Here is a 21,650-nt window from a genome sequence, read left to right on the forward strand (position 1 = left end):
GGGTCCAAAGCAAGCACTGGGTAAGTGCAATGAATAAATCAACAATTGGATGTGTCAGAATTTTCTTCAATTAAACAAACATAACACTGAAGTAATTGTTTTTGGAGCCAAGAAAGAATGATTGAATTGATAATGTTAAAAACCACAAACCAAGCCAGAAATCTTGGTGTAGTCATGGACTCAGACCTGAATTTCAACAGCCATATTAAGACAATTACAAAGTCAGCCTACAATCACCTAAAGAATATATCAAGAATTAAAGGACTTATGTCTCAGCAGGATTTGGAAAAACTTGTCCATACATTTATCTTCAGTAGACTCAACTACTGTAACATTATCTTTAAAGGTCTCCCTAAAAAAATTGATCAGACTCCAGTTCTAAGATCTTTACACTGGCTTCCTGTCTGTCAAAGAATTGTTTTTAAAATACTGCTGTTGATTTATAAAGCACCGAATGGTTTGGGGCCAAAATACATTTCTGATCTGCTGCTACGTTATAAAGCATCCAGACCTCTCAGATCGTCTGGGACAGGTCTACTTTCTGTCCCCAGAGTCAAAACTAAACCTGGAGAAGCAGCGTTCAGTTTTTATGAAATATTTATGGAAAATACTCCCAGAAAACTGCAGGTCTGCTGCAACTCTCAGTTCTTTTAAATCACAGCTGAAGACTTTTCTGTTTGCTGTTGCCTTTGAATAAATCACTGCACTGTAGCGTTTATTCTCATATTTTATCTGTCTTATTCTATTTTAGTTTATTATTGATTTCTCTTAACTCTTTAATAACTGTTTTTTAATTGTACTTAAATGTTCATATGTTTCTTTTGCATTTACACTTAATGCTTAAATGTTTTGTGTAAAGCACTTTGAATTGCCTTGTTGTTGAAATGTGCTGTACAAATAAACTTGCCAGTAGCTGCCAAGTTTACAATATCATCTATTTGTACACACATATTTAGATATACAGTACATTAGTATACTGTAAATACAGTAATTTTTGAGTGCATAAGTTATATAAGGAGTTCTGAGTAATTCTTAATTGCCATCTTTTTCTTAGTGTTATAGTGCAGAACAGGGCCATTTCTAACTTTTTGGGGGCCCTATGCTAAATCTTGTTTTCTGCTATTTATCCATTATGTTTTAGCTATTTCAGCTACATTACTTTTAGCTAACTACATGATACTTTGCTACCCATTCCAGATATTATTCCATTATATTTACCGAATAAGTTCAACTGTTTATACTTTTTTTTTTTTTTTGCAGTTTCAACCAATTACATCACTTTTAGCAAACTATTTCAACTTCTCTGCTCTCTTGCTAACTAGTTTTCACAAACTTTCAACTGACTCAGTTGGAAAAACTGTTTATTATAAATTTCTAAAAGATCAGCGTGTGTTGCAAATATTTTTCCAGAATAAAATATGAGGCCAAAGTTTTTGTGACCAGCTGTTTATCTGACAGATATACAAATCAATACTTGCACACAAAGACCATTATTAACAAAACAAAAAAAACCCAAATGTGATATGTTTTCAGTTACAGGGAGATGAATAAAACGCAACACAGAAAAAATCTCATGGAAGAAAAGAAGAACTGCACACTTATACAACATGACAGGAGAGTAATTAAAGGTGGCATAGCAGGTGGAATGATCCAGCAATTTTATTATCAAAGAAATGTAAAAAAAATATTCCAAATCTGCAGAGATAAAACCACAGACAGTAAAAATAAGCTCAAAAGATAAAGTTACATGCTGGAATTATTTCCTGTCAAACATCAGTGTATCCATCCGCCCAGTGCCTCTGTGCAGCGTCTCCTGCACAGCACATACAGTCAGACACGATCAGTGGGCAACAAGAAATAGTTCCAGCAGGAAACGGGGGCCTGACCAGGCTGGACAGCCCAGTCTCTGATTGGTCAGCTTTTCTGCTCCTCTTGTTCTTATTGGTCATTTTACGGTTTCTGGTTTGGATTCCGTCTTTCTTCATCGTCAGCGGTCTGTTGACCTGAAAAACAGGAGGAGCATTCAGTGGCATCTGGTTCCTGGAGTCATACTACATACATGTGTGACAGTGTAACATGTGGCTCCATGTTCATTAATGTGCAGCTCTGACAGCCTCCACACTCCTGCTGTCAGTCTTTCCTCCAGATGTTGGAACCTGCAGATTGAGTCAGACAGCAGATCAGTGAGGATCTGACACACAGCTGCAGCTCATCTCAACAGTGTTGGATGGAGCTCAGGACAGACTCCCCTCCACCGCAACTGAGGAGTGTCCACATACTTATGGCCATATACTGGAGTCTGCAGTACCTGGTGTAGTTTATAGTATAATTTATAGTACCTCGTGTAGTTTGCAGTATAGTTTATAGTACCTGATGTACTTTATGGTATAGTTTATAGTACCTGGTGTAGTTCATAGTATAGTTTGTAGTACCTGCTGTAATTTGCACTCAAGTTTATAGTACCTGGTGTAGTTTGTAGTATACTGTATAGTACCTGTTTTAGTTTGCAGTACCTGATACAGTTTGTAGTACCCAGTGCAGTTTGTAGTACAGTTTGTAGTACCGAGTGAAGTTTGTCGTACAGTGTGCAGTACCTGGTGCAGTGTGCAGTACCTGGTGTAGTTTGTAGTACAATTTGTAGTACCCAGTGTAGTTTGCAGTACAGTTTTTGTACTGAGTGCAGTTTGTCCTACAGTTTGCAGTACCTGGTGCAGTTTGCAGTACCTGGTGCAGTTTGTAGTACAGTTTGCAGTACCTGGTGCAGTTTGTAGTACAGTTTGCAGTACCTGGTGCAGTTTGTCATACAGTTTGCAGTACCTGGTGCGGTTTGCAGTACCTGGTGCAGTTTGTAGTAGAGTTTGCAGTACCTGGTACAGTTTGTAGTACAATTAGCAGTACCTGGTGCAGTTTGTAGTACAGTTTGCAGTACCTGGTGCAGTTTGCAGTACAGTTTGCAGTACCTGGTGCAGTTTGTCGTATAGTTTGCAGTAACTGGTGCAATTTGTAGTACAGTTTGCAGTACCTGGTGCAGTTTGCAGTACCTGGTACAGTTTGTAGTACAGTTTTCAGTACCTAGTGCAGTTTGCAGTACCTGGTACAGTTTGTAGTACAGTTTGCAGTACCTGGTGCAGTTTGTAGTAGAGTTTGCAGTACCTGGTGTAGTTTGTAGTACAGTTTGCAGTACCTGGTGCAGTTTGTAGTAGAGTTTGCAGTACCTGGTGTAGTTTGTAGTAGAGTCCGCAGGCGTTGCACACTGGTTCTCCTGCAGAGTTTCTCCTCCACAGAGTTGTTGTTGCTGTCAGACAGTTCACACACTGAGTTCCTTTTCTCTGAGTCACAGTCTGAAAATAAACACATGAAACAGCTGAAAGTTATAATCTGTTAGATTTTCATGAGATCAAACCTCTTTTTGATTATATTCATGATCGGAAATATCTACTGAATTTTCTGATGAAGTAGCTCATCAACCAGTGTTTACTGTAAATCATCTAGAACTGACATCTAAAGGATTATAACTTCAACCAGTATTAATCTAAGGGCTAATAAAAACCTTCAGGATTTGCAAAATAGCATTAAAGACTTCCTGAATTTTTCTCTTAATTGAAAAAACAACTTTCATGTTATTTAGTACATTTGTTTTACCACAATAAAACCCTTTAAAGTCAGAACACATTAAAATGCTTAAACATATTACTATTCATTCATTATGCTCTTAATATCCTATTACACTATTACTATTATTAATTATTATCAATATTAATTATTATTATTATCATTGTCTCACAGTTCTCTTCTTCGGCCTCAGCAGTGGTCTGTTGTGTCTGTTGGTTTTCTGTTGGAAGCTGCAGGTGTTACACAGGTGATATCCAGTGGTGTTTCTCATCCACAGGGGGGCGCTGCTCGTCCCACAGCTCACACACTCACGCTGCTCTGAACACACACATACACACACACACAGATGAAACACACAGTGAATAAAACCTCTTAAACAGACAGCAGCAGCTCAGACGGACAGGTAGATATCTCACCTGGTATGTTGCCCCGCCCCCACGGCACACTGACAGGTGATGCCCAATCACCAGAAGAGGAGGAGGATGAAGTGTAAGGGTTGCCATAGTAACTGGTCCATCCTGGCGTGGAGGAGGGGAGGAGACAAGTGGGGGGCGGGGTCAAAGCAGGATCACCATACAAGGAGAGAGGAGGCGGGATATATGCAGAGCTCAGTGACTGACAGCCGGAGTCGTCCAACCAGAGAGAGGGATTAATGACCTCATAACTGGCCTCATGTGACGTCCTTGGTGATTGGAGGAAGGTGTGTGAGGGGGCGGAGTTAACCTGAGAGGAAGAAGTGGAGTATTAAATTGCACACACTGAAAAAAAAAGAAGCTTCCAATGCTTGAAAAATAACAAGTTAATGCGTTTAGAGCTGCACGGTCTGCATCATATCTGTCAAAAGTTATATTCCCATTAACCTCGGTGACAAATACATTGTGTTTCCTGTGACTGCTTCACAATAAAAGCCATCCTGTGTTTGTCCAGTTGACATGTTTTAATGTGAAGCAGCAGCAATAGGACATGTTGTGTTAGCAGTAGCATTAGCTTAATTAACCAGCTCTGATACGACTGCAGGAGAGTAAAGATTGAGACTGATATTAATGAGATCAAATTACAAATAGTAATGCATCACTTCCTGTCAATCCCTCCAGTGAGTGAATGTGAATCCAGCCTGCAACCAACAATAAGAACTATCTCATAACATATAGAGATAATTAAAGAATGTAAAAACACTGAGTGGCTGTTGCTGAAAAATGTTGGAGCGTCATCAACATGACGGCCGGGTCACAAACTTTCTCATATTAAAGATAAACAGTTCACTAAAAATATGTTTCTGCAAACATTTGAGGCAGAAATAGATAATGCAGTAATAGAATCATGACTCATATTTGATCAGCGCTGCTGTAGTTTGACAGTTTGATCTGAGTTTTCTGAGCTGTGTTCAGATGCAGCTTTTCTTTTTCCAACTTTACTGAGTAAATGACAAACACATTTGTTTTGGGACTGAGATGCTGCTGCTCCAGTGCGACGTGTAGTCGTATATATGCTGCACTTTTAAAGTTCAACAGTTTCATCCAGAAATGATTCTCAGTTGATGACACATAAATATAATCTCATGTTTAGTCCGATCAGTCTCGATTTTCTTCCTTTTCTTTGCACCAAAAGGGTCAAAAGAGATGAAATCTGTTTTATTTACAGATTAATGAGCTTTTTTTTGCCTCAGTTAAAGTTTTTATGAAAAAAAGCTCTTTTAAGGTGGAATTTTCTTTATTTTTTTAACTAAAAAATGTTAAATTACACAATTTGAATGAGTCAATTTGAATAGCCGCCCAGTGAGATGTCACAACTGGGAAAAAAACCCAACAATTTCAGTATCAAACTGATTTTTTTTTTTGTTTTACTGTGACGGTAGCTGCAGTAAATGAAGCAGTAATAGTAGTAATAAAGTGCTGTTAGTAGCAGCAGTGTAGCAGTGATGATCCCTCTAACCTTTGTGAAGAGTCTTGATGTTTCTGATCTGGTTGTTGCAACAGCGGACGACCAATCAGCTGGCTGCGAACAGTCTGACATCATCATCATCATCACTGAGGGTCAGGCGAGGAGGGGGGGGGGGGAGAAAAAGAGATTTAACGCAGAACATTTCTACTCCATTACTCGCCGAATGAATAAAACAATGAATTAATTAACAAATTAAAGACACTTTAGATACTAAAGATAAAACTAACTTTAAACGCTCAGCTGAAAAACATCAGCATCAAATCAGAAAAAAATGTTTTACGAAGCAAATCAATGATTTGGTCACAAAAGCTGCGAGAAAAAAAACATCTGCAGAGAATAAATAGAAACACATTAAAGTGCAGTGATGATGATGATACTCACTGACGAGCTGCTCAGTCTGTCTCTGTCTTATAACAGCTTACTTCTCTGACTGCTGCTCCAAGCTGACAGACAACAGGAGGAGAAAGAGGAGAAAGAGGAAGTGTTTGGCACCTCCCACACTTTTTCAGCTCTTTTTTTAAAATATTGAAGGGTGAAACTGGTGTTGACTGAAATTTTTACTTTAAAGATCCCCTCCATACATGTATTAAGACATATGAAAAGATTCTGCTTGTAACAAAAACATGTATGTTTGAGATGATAATAATAATAATAATAATAATGATAATAATAATAATGTGAAGCTCTGCACATACATCATTCTGCACAGTGAAGCTCAAACATCCAAATGCAAGAACAGGAAGAAAAACATATTTCTGAGTGGAGGAGGATTTTACATTTTATCTGAGCAATATCTCACTTTTATCTGTCTTTATGAAGAAATAAAAATGTGTTCCTGGAGTTTGTTTTCCATATTTAAGGAAAAACAGGTTTCACTGCAGCAGTTTAAGAAGCTGAAATTTTTGTGTCTTTAACAGTTGAACAACAGGTTTTTTTAGCGTATAAAAACTCTGAATGACTCAGAATGACTGTAGGTCACAATAACTCGGTTTTGTGCATATCATTAAAATTCCTCAACACCATCTTCTAAAGTCTTTTTTTCCTCAACTTTATAGTTGTAATCTCTGCCGTCTTAAAGGATAAATTCACAGTTTTTCAAGTGTGTTAAACCAGCAGTCAAGTGTTCATATGAACAGTGAAAGAGGTTTTCCTTGCTGTAATCATTCCTCCTGTTCATACTGGATATTAAAAGATCCTTCAAATGTGTTTTCAATGGTAGTGATGGAGGATAAAATCCACAGTGTGTCCACACAGTCATTTAAAAGTCTCTGTGAAGCTTCTATTCAGCTTCATCAGTCTGAGTTAGTCATATCAAGTGGATATCTGACACATTTACAGTCTTTTTAGCATCAAATTCCCTCTTTGTGTTTCCTCGGACAGTGTTTCCCTGTTGAGCTGCAGGTGGAAGTATAGTAACAAAAAGAGGGACTTTGGCACTAAAAAGACTGTGATGTTGAAAGATATCTACTTGACATGACTCATTTGGACGCTGAAGCTTCATATTAGCTTTTTTTTTAGATCTTTTTTTTTGCAGTTTTGCCTTTATTGGACAGTGAAGAGGCAGACAGGAAACAAGGGGAGAGAAATGGATGTGACGTGCAACAAAGGTCTCTGAAATCGAAGCAGGTTGTTGTTTTAAGACAGACTTGAACACTTCATTCAGTCCTCTTCGTTGCTACAGTTGTCTTTATTTATGGAGGGACAAATATATATAATAATTTGGATTTAATTATTATTTTGAGACACTGAAGAGCAACAGGAAGTGTGAGAACAGCATGAATGTTTCTTTATTAAAGCAGGTTAGAGTGCAAAAATGAATAAATTAAAACAGATATGTATGTAATATATAAGAGTAAACATGATTGGTTGATCAGTCAGAGGCAGGAGGCGTGTCCCTGCAGCAGCGCGGGGTCTACCACGCTGTTTTGCAGGGGCAGGTCCACTGAGAAGTCAGTGGACGGAGCCTGAAGACGCTGGCGGGGCGGTCGACCCCCCCTCTGAGGGATGGGCAGCTCCGAGTGGTGAGCAGGAAGAGGAGAGGAGAAGAAGTACGGATGAAGAAGAGCCTGCAGGAGAACCAATGAACAGCCAATACGTCAATCAATACATGTAGTAATCAATTAATCAGTCAGACAGTAAGCTATGTGCTTTTCATCTCACCTGAGTTGAGACTGTTCAGTTACAGGAAGGGATGCGTTACATTCACTAAATTAAAACTTGACCTTTACATTTCACAGAAAAAATACAAAATACCTTAAATTATTGAACCAATAACCTTCAACTAAATGACCAAATAACGTCAGTTAGCTTAGCATAATCAGATATTTCTCTCTCACTGTAAACTGCATCAATACGACTAAATCTGAAATACATACAGTACAAATTCCAAACTTTTGACTGGTACTGTATATTTCACCTACAGTCACTTTATTTTATCTTTTGGCTCCTAAAACTCTTATTTTTGGAGTTTGTGATGCTACAGTCACTTCCTGTTTACATGGTTTTAGTTGGTGGATTTTGTAAATCACAGTTTGAAACTAGTTAGTAGTCATGAAGAACTTTAAGACTTTGGGAGCTGAGAGATTTATGATCAACTGGTGAGAAAAACAGAAAGAATTGGGGACCTAGGATTGAACCCTGAGGAACTCCTCTTTCTGAATCCTGAACTTCACTTCCTGTTTCCTACCTGCCGGGCTGAGCAGCGCTGTTTGGACGGATAAACCAGGAACTTGTAGAGCAGGTCGACGGCTTGGGGGCAGGTGTCAGGGACAATCTCCTCCAATGGGATCGCTGGATTCTCCTTAAAGGTGATTTTATTGTAATCTGGCAGCTCCACGATCTCCTTCAGAGAGAGAGAACATTAAAGGTTCACAACGTTTCAAGTGTGTTTTAAAACATCAGTCAGGATTATTTTAGGAAAATCAGTCGTCTACAAGATTTGCTGTTAAATGAACTTTGGAATTTGATTCACAGATATTACATTTATTATTAATTTATATTAAATAAAGTAAAGAGTAAATAGGTTAGAACATCCTTTGTCTGTCTATCATCCAGTTGGCTACAGAAGGTTTTATTGTTGGTACAAGTTATCTGTTATAAATGTGTGTTTGAAGCATATAAATAAATCATTTTCATTTCTATGACTTTACATTTGTTCTTAGGGCATTATTATTATAATATAGCTGCTCTTTCCCACTGCGGCTGCTTGTTAATTGATCGAATTAATTGATATAACATCAGGCTGCTGCCGGTGTTTGTTTTCTCTCTGCGTTCAGGTCGACTACATCTTGGATCGGGTCTGTTATGTTTGGGTAGCAGCTACAGGCTACATTAGCCGCTACTAGCATAACACACCACAATCTCCAGGTGCATTGTGGGTAACGTAGGCAGCAGGTTTTCACCAGAAAGAAGAAGAAGAATGTGTAATAAAATAAAAAAGACTATAATAAAAAAGACTATAATAAAAAAGACGATGTTTCTGGTTCTGCAGCAGAGATTTACTGTCCATCATGAGTCTGATGATGTTTCAGAAGTGAAATAATAAATCCATGGAGACTCTTTTTTAAGACAAATACGAAATATAAAGAAATGTGTGTTTTTGGACTACAGTTTAGTTAAGAGATCAATCAATCAACATAAAATTAAACAGCAACTATTTTAATAATCGATTCATTGTTTTAGTCATTTTCTAAGCAAAAATGTCCAAATATTTGCTGGTTTCAGCTTCTCAAATGTGACGATTTGGTACTTTTCTGAGTCATATATGATAGTAAACTGAATATCTTTGGATATGGTTGATGTGTTGGACGTCTCCATGATCTCTACAAAATTATAACAGGCAATTTTCACTATTTTCTGACATTTTATGGACAAAATGATCATTGTTTCGGTTAATTGAAGATTTTTAGGATGAAAATGAGCGTCTCTTCAGACAACTGTACGAATTTTAAGGCTGTGTGTGTGTGTGTGTGTGTGTGTGTGTGCGTGTGTGTGTGTGTGCGTGTGTGTGTGTCTTACAGGCCAGCTGTCCTGTGTTGGCGTCCCGAGCACTCTGAGGACGCAGCAGAGCTGTTCAATGTCATTCTCTCCAGGAAACAGAGGAGACGAGTTCAACAGCTCCCCGAAAATACAACCAACAGCCCTGAAACACACACACACACACACACACACACACACACACACACACACACACACACAGTCATATCAGTGCTTCAGTCAGTAAAGCTGTGACCTCAGACTGTTGCTGCCCTCTGCTGCTCATCTCTCAACACTGAAAAGATGTTTTTAACTCCACCTCACATCTTACCTCATATTATAATGATGACACCAAACCCTAAAACTATGTTTATTATCTGTGAAAACAATGCAAATGTGTCACAGTTCGCTCCATAATTGTTGCTGTTGTGTCGACTGTGTGAAGAGTTTTGAAGTCATAGACTCAGTATTGATCTCTGCAGGTAACCAATCACAAAAAAGTGTAATAATTAAGCAATTTAGGTCAGATTCCTGAGTCTTAGTTAGACTTATTGACAACATTAAGACTGTCGTTTTGTTTGTTAATATACAGTAAAGCCCCAGATTTCAAACCTAAACCCTTCAGTAGCAGCAGTATGAGCAGGATCATTATAAAGATGAGTAGTAACAGTAGTTTTCTCACCACAGGTCGACTCCCTCGTCATACTTTCTGGCTCCGTACAGCAGCTCCGGAGCTCTGTACCACCTGAACACACACACACAGGAAACACTGCGGAGTTCAAAAACCGATGTGGACGGCAGATCCACACATGGTTCTGTTTAAAGACAATACCGGTTCATAGACTCGTCCCGGACTACTTGGGTGATATGATGCATAGATCTGTCCCTGGTGACCTGCTCTGCTCTGTTTGTGGGCAAATTTCATTCATAAAAATGTTCCCAAAGACTGAAAATAAGAATTTGAGGTTGCTGCTGTCAGAAACCAGCAGACACGTTTATCATCATCAGTAGTCGTGTTAAAGGAGCTGAAAAAAATTGAAAATATGAATCCATCAGAGCAGCGCTGCACTGTGACGGGATTAATGAGGGAACGCTTTGACATGAAGTTAGAGGCTAAAGAAACGTCTCTCTAAAGCAAAGCGCTCCGTGACTCATATGACAGGAGGTCATGTGACCGTCACAGAGATATTAGAGGAGAGAATATTACAGCCTCCAGCAGGTGATGTTACACTGTCAGCTGTAACACAACATGATGCTGGACAGAGAGACACCTGTTTACTACTGATATAAACATCAGCACATCAGGAAACTGTTTCACATTTACACTCTAGATTCAGGTAAAGACATCATGATTTCAGGTCAGATGAGTATTTTTCCTCGTGTGAAGAAAGTCAGACTGTGTGTTCATCTTTCGACAGCTCTGAACTCGTCAACGTCGTTCAGTCTTCAGAGAAATTTCTAAGAAAATTGGTGAACGTGACAAATTCTCTGAAATCACTCGTACGAGCCACTTTAGAATGAATGAATATTGTGTTGCAGCATAAATTCATTCAGATTAAACTTTTTTGCTGGACGTTTTTCTGCTGCAGCCCTCTGCAGCTGCAGCTCTGCTGTCTCATTGAAGTGAATGAGTCAGCTGCTGTCTGTACCTGGTGGCCACCTGGTGGCTGTACAGTCTGTCTCCCCGCTCACTGAACAGTCTGGCCAGACCGAAGTCAGCGATCTTCAGATGACCTGACGAGCTGATGAGGAGGTTCGCTGGCTTCAGGTCCTACACACACACGCACACGCACACGCACACACACACACACACACACACACACACACACACACACACACATCAGGGCTTTTATTATTCTGAAGGACCACAGGAACAGAAACTCTGCTCAGAGAGGAAATGACGTTCTCACCCGGTGCATGATGTTGTTGTGATGCAGGAAAGCCACGCCCTTCAGCAGCATCATCATGTAACCTTTGACCTGAGCCGGGGTCAGGGGTCGCTGAGAGTTCCTGATGACCTCAGAGAGGTCGGACAGCATGAAATCAAAAACCAACACGAAGCCCGTGCCGTGAGGGAAGACGTCTTTCAGCTTTACCACCTGAGGAGGAGGAGGAGGAGGAGGAGGAGGAGGAATGAGTGTGACATTGACCTCTGACCTCTGACTTCGACACGGCGTCCTCTGGTACTCACGTGCTGGTTGTCCTCGATCTCCTGCAGGGCCTTGATCTCCCTCAGTGCCTGGTTGGGGATCCCGTCCTCCAGCCTCCTCAGAGCTACTTTCTTCAGCGCCACCGTCTCTCCAGTCTGATCAACAACACCCAATACATCATGATCAATACATCAGTCATTGATACATCAATGCTGAGTCGTTTGCACAGGTTTTAAAACATGTAAGGGTAGAAAATATATGGAGGAGCGCTCAGTCAAGCTGCATTCATGGGAAAGTACTTTCATCTTTCCTCACACTTGTGAAACAGAGAATGTAGAATGACAGAACAATAAAATGTATGAAACTTAACTTGATTATCATTTCTGTCATTTAACTCATCAATTAACTGTTTCAGCTGAAAAACAAAAGTAATCTTTGGTTATGTTTAGGCTTTTTGGGCAGCAGATTTACCTCAATGTGTTTGGCCTTGAAGACGATGCCGTGGGCTCCTTCTCCAACCCGACCCAGGATACTGTACTGCTCCATGTCTTCACCAACACTGCTTCACCCTGGATCACTGCTGGCTGTTTAACCAGTCAACTGTCCCAGTGCTGAGGGTTTGGTAAGATTTCTTAATTTCATTTCAACACTCATTTGATATGGTATTTAATTCAGTTAAAGTTCTTTAAAGGCTGTTTGTGTTCAGACAGCAAACACACTCTCACTCTGTTTCCTGCAAGAGGATCTTTGAGCAAACTGAGCAGAAACTGGTTTAATTCCTCTGTTACTGAATTTAATTCTCTTGTAGTCAGAAGGAGAAAATATAAATATAAAGTTGACTAGCAGAAATGTTCTACTTTATTCCTTATTCAGTTATGTTATTTTCTGACAAATCAGACCTAAAAATTAACTTATTCTTCAGATGTTCTGCAAGAGAAGTTCTGTTAAAACTCTGTGATTTGACTCCTGACAAGAAAACACCGACATTAAGAATGATAGCGGTCTGTTTGTTTAGAAAAATAGTCAGCAGCGATTGAAAAGTATTTTTAATGTGTAGATAATATCTCATGAAATATAAAAACACCAGTATAGTCATTTGTTGTCATTTGTCAATGACTCGGAGAAGCAGATTAACTGGAGCGAACCACGAACTCTGTTCATAAATCTGGCAATTAATTTATGTTCCGCTTATCAGCTCAATAATATAGACATTTATTAATCGTTACTTCGAACCCTTTAAAAGTATTAAAGTGTTCTTTAATTCGGCATGTAAGACATCGACAAATAAACAACATCTTATGAAGAATAATCGACTTTTAGGGGAAACACCACCAGCTCCAGAGTTGAGCTTGCTAACTGTTGGCTAACGTTGCCTTGGTAACATGCTAGCTAAGCTAACTCTGCTAGCACGTCAAATTCAACAAGTATCGTCTGATCTAAACAGCGGCAGGTGACGCTCGCGACACATGTGTCCGACACAAACTAGAGAGCCATAAACATAAGTATTTTATAAAAAAAAAACAAAAAAACATACTTGTTCCCATGAAGAACAGTTTAAAATAAGCGTTTGATGTTAACTACAGAGCTTCCAGCGGTCAGCCATGTTTGTTTACAGTGACGTCACGACATTAACAGCTACAGAACCAGAGCAGCTAGAAAATCCCCAAAATAAAATAATAAGGCAGGTAGAAAATCCCCAAAATAAAATAATAAGGCAGGTAGAAAATCCCCAAAATAAAATAATAAGGCGGGTAGAAAATCCCCAAAATAAAATAATAAGGCAGATAGAAAATCCCCAAAATAAAAAAATAAGGCAGGTAGAAAATCCCCAAAATAAAATAATAAGGCAGATAGAAAATCCCCAAAATAAAAAATAAGGCAGGTAGAAAATCCCCAAAATAAAATAATGAGATAGGTAGAAAATCCCCAAAATCAAATAATGAGACAGGTAGAAAATCCCCCTAAAATAATAAAAAACAAAGCAGATAGAAAACCTAAAATAAATAGAGAAATAAATAAATACAGCAAGTAGAAAACACGGATTAAACAACACCTCATATTTTTTGGGACTGTACCTTTAATCAGACTTTTTGGTATGACCTTAATCTTTTTTTAAACCTAAAATTAGATGCTCAACTCAAACTCAAAATTAAATTTATTTAATTTGTAGTTTTGTTTTGTTTTTTTTTTTGCTGATGGAATGCCTGTTGAGATAATATATGTTATTAAACTTATTTCTTTATTAGCTAAATTCCACATACACGCCAGCAAATTTGCAAATTATAAACCCAACCTTACTGTCTTCATGTCCTACTTAAAATCCCACTTGGAGACACTAAAATACTGCATAAACTCTAAAGCTGTGAAACTAGAGTCTTATCCAATCCTACCTGAAGCCAAAGAAGTGACCTTTAAAAATTTAAATGACATCTATCCATCCAATCACTTCTTGCATAAAAGATTTAATTAGAACAACAACTTGTGGATTATGTGAGAGGGATATTAAGACTGTAAAGCATATTTTCTTCCAGTATGAATCTGTGCAGGAATTCTGGCTTTCATTTCAGAGCTGGCTTCTGTTTAAGAATATATTAGTGAAACCTCTAATGTGATCTGATTAAAGCTGGAGTACTTATGGAAGAGAAAACTCTGGATTTTCTAGTAAGCAACATTGATTGTCGTGTATATTCATAGATGTAAATGTTTAAATAGTAAAGGATGGGTTCATAATTTTTCAGTTGTGTCTTAAAACAACAGTCAGGAGCCACAAAGAGGGAATTTGATGCTAAAAAGACTGTAAATGTGTCAGATATCCACTTGATATGACTAACTCAGACTGCTGAAGCTGAATAGAAGCATCACAGAGACTTTTAAATGACTGTGTGGACACACTGTGGATTTTATCCTCCATCACTAACATTGAAAACACATTTGAAGAATCTTTTAATATCCAGTATGAACAGGAGGAATGATTACAGCGAGGAAAACCTCTTTCACTGCTCATATGGACACCTGACTGCTGGTTTAAGACACACTGGGAAAAAAATGTGAACCTGTCATTTAGTATATATTCTATTCACTCTCGTTCTGTGGCTTCAGCACCTGCTGCTTTTATTTTTTCTTTCCTAGGATGGCGAAGTCTTGACCCGCCCTACTCTGCCTCTGATTGGTTTACCCTGATATTATCACCCTAACCATCTCGCTGCCAAAGGTATGTTTCAAGAGAGAAGTTATAAATAATGCACTAAAAAAAGAGCAAAATATCAGTAATATTCTAAAAAAAAAAAAGTCTTCAGGTGACAAGTGTTGGAAATCTGAGAAATATTAGTATTAGCTATTCATTTATTTTTGTTTTCATCGGTTCCTTTTTATTTATTTATGACTATTTTGTTTATTGTTTTAACTGTTATTCTTTGTTTTGTAGATAGTAGATCAAAGATGCTCTATAACATATAACATATAACATATACAATATAACATATACACATATATTCCTGAACCGTCTCTGACCTCTGAATCTAACCAATCAAAACAACGAAGGCATCGAGTATCAGCCAATCAGAGGCAGAGTAGGGCGGGTCATGACTTCGCCATCCTAGGAAAGAAAAACTGGGCTCACGGTGTGCTGCAGAGAGGTGTTTACATGAGGCTGCAGCATGCTAATCGAACAGTTTGTGGATCGATAATGACGCAGAGACGTTAAACATAAGAGCAGTCAGACTTTCAGCAGGTTACAGCGGCAGCACTTTATCCTCCTCTCGGACGAAAAGTTTGGTTTTAAAGGGAAAATAGGCGAATGGCGATGGCTCCTCCTGTTAATGCTAATGCTAATGCTAACGCTAATGCTAACGATAATGCTAATGCGGATCAGAAGGTTCAGCAGTATGAAAACTTCATCAATGAAGTCCTGAAGAGAGATTTACAGTAAGACACACAAACTGACGCACTGCAGAGGCTTTAATATGTTATAAAAGTTTAATTTGGTGTCACAAAACACATGTAGTCATGGTTTATACAGTTTGTATGTGGAGCAGTAACTGAAGTACAGGTTAGAGGTAACGTTAGTTGTACTTTACTCGAGTATTTACATCTTTATATAATCAACAGAACACACTGGAGACAGTTTTCAAAATAGCAAGCAGTTAACGACTATTTTCGTCATCAATTAATCTGTCAGTTATTTTCTTGATTAATTCTTTTGTCTATGAAATGTCAGAAAATAGTAAAAAGTCTAAAGTGACACCTGACACCTTCAGATTAGAGCTTCAACTAATGATTATATTAATTATCTATTAACCTGTCGATTATTTTCCTGATTAATTGATTAAGTTGTTTGGTCTATAAAATGGTGAAAAGTGTATATAAATGTTTCCCAAAGCCCAACATGACCATAAACACGATCCATAAATCACAGATCCAATTACATTGATTTCAGCAGAAATGCAGAAAATAAGACAAGACATTTGAGGACGTCATCTTGGGTTTTAGGAAACACTGATCTGCATTTTTCACCTTTTTCTGACATTTTCAACCAAGCAACTAATCAGTTTATCGTAACATTAATCAACAATGAAAAGAAAGGTTAGTTGCAGCTCTAGAAGTGACACTTTAAAGCTCATGAAACGTGTGTTTGTGTGTTTTTCAGGAAAGTGTTCGAGCAGAGAGATGCTGTTTATGAGAAAATCTCTCAGTACCTGCAGCTGAAGAACACCATCCAGAGTCTGCAGGTACACACACACACACACACACACACACACACACACACACACACACACTCATAAAAATATTAAAAATAACATAAATAAATTAGAATCTGTTACAGAGTCTGAGTTTTTTGTCAAAGAGAAGATCAGGAGGTTATAGGTTTTTTGGGTCTTTGTTGCTTTTTTAAACATGAGGAACATGTTCAGTATGAAGGTGAAGGAGTGATGTCACTGTGATGTCACTGTGATGTCACCGCGTGTGTCGTTGCAGGAGGCGGGATCTCAGCAGCTGAAGACTGACGTGGATCTCGGCTGTAACTTCTTCGTCCAGGCTGAAGTGTGAGCTGCTGACACTCGAACACAACTAATCAATCACAATCATTATTACTGATCACAGTGAAGTACAAACTTATCAATACAGGAACAGACTCGACTCGTCTTTAGATAAAGTCCCATTAAAATCCTTCAGGGTTCATTAAACTCACACACATTTACATTTCTTAATTAAATCACTTATTAACGACTGATAGAAGAGAGGCAGGATGTAACGGCTCCACGTTGGTTAATTAACATGTAAACACAGAGGAACCAACGAGGAGCATCATCACAATAATCACAAAATTCAACTCTCATTATTCAAAATGTTGATTTAGTATCTAAAAAGCAAAAACAACTTTTATCAAGCACATATATGGATAAATAAAAGTATTTTCTGAAAATCAAGTTGTTTTTTCATGAAACAATTTCTGATTTGAAAACAGACGTGAACTGAACACAAGTTTAGGAGCACAGAGCTACGACCAGGGCGGGAGGATAAACGCACGTCAACTGAAATAGCGTTTACGCAAACTAAGCTAGCTCAGAACAGCCTCATACCGCAGTTTCTATTATAGCTTCTAGGAGCGCTTGTTTTGTTTTCTGTTTGAACTCTGTATGAGACACGGAGACTACTGTTACCGTCAACACGGACCAACAAACCACCACCCGCTCCTGCTACGCTGGTGTTTAAAACAAACAAACCCTCCGTACTGAAGCTAGCAGGCTGACTGGAGCTGCTTTCATGAAACAGATGAATGAATCATATGTGACATTAACATGCGCAGCATTAAATAATAATCTGTCAGACAAAAGACAACAAAGTAAGAAGCTGGAAAAGCTCCTCAGCAAAGCTGATGTAGAGATATGAACACATTGAAAGCAGGAGGTCTGACTGTCAGCTGTATGTAGATGAATTACTGCTCTGTAAATATTTTAAAAGCACAATCTGTTCTCGAAATGTAAGCCAAACATCCCAACAAAGCACAGGATTAAAGCTTCTATAAAAGCACTTACAGATGTTTAATCCAGATACTAACACAACAACTCTGTTAACATGATGTTTTCTTCAGCTTTGAAAAGGTCGTTGACCTCAGTAACCGTTGTAAACACACAACGGTTTCAGTTATTAGGAAACAAAACGCTGATTCATCTATTAGTCAAACTGTTTATTCCCCACAAGTCAGTTTTGTTATTTTGTTATATTCCAAACATCGATCTATAATTAGAACCATGTAGACGCTGTGAAACATGATATTATGAAGATGGACACTGGTTGGTCGATTTTATTTACCTCTACAGCTCTGATCATAACCTGCTGCATCATTTAAATAAACAGTTGCAGCCTCCTGATGATGATATTTGTCTCCTTGTCTCCTTCAGCGAGGACGCGTCCAGGATCTTCGTGGCGGTGGGTTACGGTTTCTTCGTGGAGATGAACCACGACGAAGCTCTGCGCTTCATCGACAAGAAGACGAGTCAGCTCACAGCGTCAGTCTGAAATCCCAGAATTCAACAGGAAATAAAACAACACAGAGAAGCTTAATGTTAAATGTTTTTATATCTGCAGTAACTGTTTCCCTCCAGCAGAGAGCAGCACAACAAACAACACTGACTGCAGCTCCTCTTCATCGTTTTTACACACATCAACACTAAATCCAGCCGCAGCATTTGAGATCTTCACCAGAGTTTAAAATAAAGTTTTGATAGTTTGTACAAAGTGTATCTTTATAGACGAGAGTATTATAAAGCACAACAAATGACAAAAAAACCCCAAAATATTCAATTAACTGTCATGTAACAAAAGCAGCAAATTACTAGAAGAAATCAAATGTTCAAAAGATCAATTGATTATCAAAATAGTAATTTTCTTTCGATCATCTAATCAATTAATGTGCCGATCGTTGCAGCTCTAGTAAAGAAGCAGATGAAGTCAGATTGAGATGAAAAACATTTCTCAAGACAGTTTCTTCTTTTCCTTCTCTGTTAGCTCGATGCTAGCCATGTCTATTATTATGAATGGGAGATGCTAACCATGCTAACATCCTGTCTGTGTGTGTTTCAGCTTCACAGATCAGCTGACCAAAGACTCGGCCAAGATTAAAGCCAACATCCGGATGGTGCTGGAGGTCAGTCTGATGTTTACATCATCAACTACGTTATTGATTATTAATAATAAATTATTCTGTCTTTAAAATGTCATTTTATGATTATAATGACAAACATTGATCAGCAGTAGTGTTTTAAATGTAATCAGATATCACTCCCAGGCTTTTAATTTTAAACAGAAATCTGAATAATGAATCAAAAATATGATTTATTTTCATCATTTTTAACGCTTAAAAAGTTCTACAATTTATTTATATGACAAATATTTTAAATTAAATTACAGCAAATGTGAACTTTTCTGAAAAGCCTGCAGAGTTTTTCTCTTTACAGCTTTTGCACTTCGTTTCTTTGACTTTTATTCAAAAAAAAAAAAAAAAAAAAAATGAGCACAGCTGGACTGAATTTAATCAGATGAGAATCAGAATAACTTCATTGATCTCTGCAGGGAAATGACTTTGTTACAATTGCTCAACATGCAGTTATGAAAGAGGAAGTAAATAAATAAAAAGGTCAAAACTGCTATAAAGTAGAATAGTAATAATAAACGTGCAAAAACTAATGTGTGAGGTAAAATCACAGTGTGCAAAAACTGAAACGTGCAAAGTAGATGAACAGTAATTTAACAGTAATTTAACAGTAATGCACAAAGGTAAACTGAGTGAAAAGTGTAATGTGGGTCAACAGTAAATTAACAGCAGAGAACTGATGAAGATGAAAGCATGTGAGAAGTTTAGAGGGAAAAATCACTATTTGGTGGAGCTGTTAACAACTCATAGACATGTGAAATGTGACCCCGACTACACACTGCTTTTTGTAAGACGTCAAAAGCCAAAAAGGTTGGAAACCACTGGTTTCATCTTTAACAATGTGTTGTATTTTAAAAGCTTGTTATATTATCCATTGTGTCAAATCTTCATCTGAAAAGTAACTAAAGCTGTCAAATAAATGTAGTGGAGTAGAAAGTACAATATTTCCCTCTGAAATGTAGAAAGTAGCATCACATGGAAATACTCAAGTAAAGTACAAGCACCTCAAAACTGCACCAAAGTACAGTACTTGAGTAAATGTACTTAGTTACTTTCCATCATTAAAAGGCTCCTTACATTCGCAGCAGCTCATTCAACAGTTGTGTGAAGTGTTAATAAAGTTTTCAGTTTGCTTCTCTCAGGTGTTTTCTTGGGAAAAAGGATCAGATTTTGGGAAAATTGCCAGAAAACATTAAACAGATGTGACAAACAGCTGCTGTCAGTCCACTCAGATGATTCACTCTCAGTGTTTTTATTTTAATCAAACATTTTACTGAAAATGTAAACTTATCAAATCTTTTCTGTCAGTCAGCTGATCAGCAGATGGGAAATCTGATTGGCTCTAATCTTCTTCTTCTTGTCTTCCTCTTCATGTGCCTCTCAGGGTCTGAGGGAGCTGCAGGGGCTGACGGACCAGCCGGAGAGCAGAAGAAGAGACGTTTTCTAGACTTTTCTACTGGTTGGACGACGGCTGCGACTCCTGAAGGGACGACCGGAGGACGGTTCGGTTCAGGAGATGCGTTCAAAGACCTGAACCCGATCACTGCTCAGCTCCCATCGACACAGACGTTTGATAAAAATGTGTCAGCTGACGCACAGAGACTGAATTCTTCTTTTCAGGTGAACTGTTGGTGTAAAGGAGGTCACGTGTTTCAGACGTAGACGGATCCAGCGTGTGTTTAGACTGGAAGCAGAAGGGAAACAACTCCACATGTGTCTGATTTATATGTTTGATTCTGTTGGACGTCACGGTAACGTCCTTCCATCAGGACGCAGGAGAGTTTGAAAATGTTTTTTACTGATGAAGTTAAAATCGTCTCCTGTGTGTGGATGTTTTGTCAAACCTTAAATACTGTAAACACATACTGTACTTTGGTCTGATTTCCTGGTTCCTCAGTTCCAGTGAAGTGAAATTAATGATATTTCAACCAGAAGTTCTCAAACCTTTTTATGAATGAAGTTACGTTTACTTGTGACGCCTCCTCACATTAAAAAGCAGTTTGTTTCTTCTAAGATTGTTGGATTAAAGTCTTTCTTTTGAGACTAAAAGAGGTGAAAGTGTCCAGTTTTTCACCAGAAAATTCAAAAAATAAAGAAAACTCACAAAAAATAAACATAAATTTGTATAATATCTTAAAGGACGAGTTCACAATATTTCCAGTGTGTGTTAAACCAGCAGTCAGGTGTCCATAGTAACAGTGAAAGAGGTTTTCCTCGCTGTAATCATTCCTCCTGTTCATACTGGATATTAAAAGATCCTTCAAATGTGCTTTCAATGGAAGTGATGGAGGATAAAATCCACAGTGTGTCCACACAGTCATTTAAAAGTCTGTGTGAAGCTTCTATTCAGCTTCAGCAGTCTGAGTTAGTCATATCAAGTGGATATCTGACACATTTACAGTCTCTTTAGCATCAAATTCCCTCTTTGTGTTTCCTCGGACAGTGTTTCCCTGTTGAGCTGCAGGTGGAAGTATAGTAACAAAAAGAGGGACTTTGGCACTAAAAAGACTGTAACGTTGAAAGATATCTACTTGATTTGACTCATTTGGACGCTGAAGCTTCATATTAGCTTCAGATAAACTTTGAAATACATTTTTTGTACAGAAGGAGGACTGTGGATTTTGTCCTCCATCACTTCCATTGTAAGGTCATTATGAAGGGATCTTCTAATGGTCAGTATGAACAGGAGGAATGATTACAGCAAGAAAAACAGCTTTAATGTTCATTTGGGCTCCTGACTGTTGGTTTAAGACACACATTAAAACTGTGAACTCGTCCTTTAAATCATCTGTTGCAGGTTGATCAGTTCAACCAAACAT

General features: G+C 38.2%; 3 protein-coding genes across 3 annotated transcripts; 1 reads left to right on the forward strand and 2 right to left on the reverse strand.

Moving 5' to 3' along the window:
* Positions 1-1,277: 1,277 nt before the first annotated feature.
* Positions 1,278-6,210, reverse strand: gata1b (GATA binding protein 1b). The gene is made up of 6 exons (XM_067593441.1): positions 5,935-6,210; positions 5,545-5,639; positions 4,029-4,335; positions 3,785-3,930; positions 3,216-3,341; positions 1,278-2,003 (listed from the first exon to the last, which is right to left on the reverse strand). Coding segments are annotated over exons 1-6 (912 nt in total). The 5' UTR covers positions 5,936-6,210; the 3' UTR covers positions 1,278-1,766.
* Positions 6,211-7,316: 1,106 nt separating this feature from the next.
* cdk20 (cyclin dependent kinase 20) lies at positions 7,317-13,322 on the reverse strand. The gene is made up of 9 exons (XM_067593440.1): positions 13,213-13,322; positions 12,150-12,289; positions 11,720-11,833; positions 11,439-11,627; positions 11,178-11,299; positions 10,211-10,273; positions 9,571-9,694; positions 8,240-8,395; positions 7,317-7,619 (listed from the first exon to the last, which is right to left on the reverse strand). The coding sequence occupies exons 2-9, from the start codon at positions 12,222-12,224 to the stop codon at positions 7,428-7,430; spliced, it is 1,035 nt and encodes a 344-aa protein (XP_067449541.1). The 5' UTR covers positions 12,225-12,289; positions 13,213-13,322; the 3' UTR covers positions 7,317-7,427.
* Positions 13,323-15,268: 1,946 nt separating this feature from the next.
* On the forward strand, positions 15,269-20,882 carry uxt (ubiquitously-expressed, prefoldin-like chaperone). Its single transcript, XM_067593442.1, has 6 exons — positions 15,269-15,602; positions 16,324-16,405; positions 16,653-16,720; positions 18,080-18,187; positions 18,762-18,825; positions 20,216-20,882. Exons 1-6 carry the CDS (start codon positions 15,475-15,477, stop codon positions 20,276-20,278), a joined length of 513 nt encoding a protein of 170 aa, XP_067449543.1. The 5' UTR covers positions 15,269-15,474; the 3' UTR covers positions 20,279-20,882.
* The last annotated feature ends 768 nt before the right edge of the window (positions 20,883-21,650 follow it).

This window comes from Thunnus thynnus, chromosome 6 (assembly GCF_963924715.1).
Source record: "Thunnus thynnus chromosome 6, fThuThy2.1, whole genome shotgun sequence".
NCBI classification, from domain to species: Eukaryota; Metazoa; Chordata; class Actinopteri; order Scombriformes; family Scombridae; genus Thunnus; species Thunnus thynnus.

What these genes read in the sequence shown, in the direction of transcription:
- gata1b (XM_067593441.1), bottom strand. An exon ending in CATCAAGACTCTTCACAAAG is followed by an intron (nt 4,336 to 5,544) that starts GTTAGAGGGATC and finishes TCTTCCTCTCAG; the next exon opens with GTTAACTCCGCCCCCTCACA. An exon ending in GGGGCGGGGCAACATACCAG is followed by an intron (nt 3,931 to 4,028) that starts GTGAGATATCTA and finishes GTGTGTGTTCAG; the next exon opens with AGCAGCGTGAGTGTGTGAGC.
- cdk20 (XM_067593440.1), bottom strand. Translation starts at nt 12,224, where the DNA reads ATGGAGCAGTACAGTATCCTGGGTCGGGTTGGAGAAGGAGCCCACGGC. An exon ending in AGATCGAGGACAACCAGCAC is followed by an intron (nt 11,628 to 11,719) that starts GTGAGTACCAGA and finishes CCTCCTCCTCAG; the next exon opens with GTGGTAAAGCTGAAAGACGT. An exon ending in GACGAGGGAGTCGACCTGTG is followed by an intron (nt 9,695 to 10,210) that starts GTGAGAAAACTA and finishes TGTGTGTTTCAG; the next exon opens with GGCTGTTGGTTGTATTTTCG.
- uxt (XM_067593442.1), top strand. Translation starts at nt 15,475, where the DNA reads ATGGCGATGGCTCCTCCTGTTAATGCTAATGCTAATGCTAACGCTAAT. An exon ending in GTCCTGAAGAGAGATTTACA is followed by an intron (nt 15,603 to 16,323) that starts GTAAGACACACA and finishes TGTGTTTTTCAG; the next exon opens with GAAAGTGTTCGAGCAGAGAG. An exon ending in TTCTTCGTCCAGGCTGAAGT is followed by an intron (nt 16,721 to 18,079) that starts GTGAGCTGCTGA and finishes TGTCTCCTTCAG; the next exon opens with CGAGGACGCGTCCAGGATCT.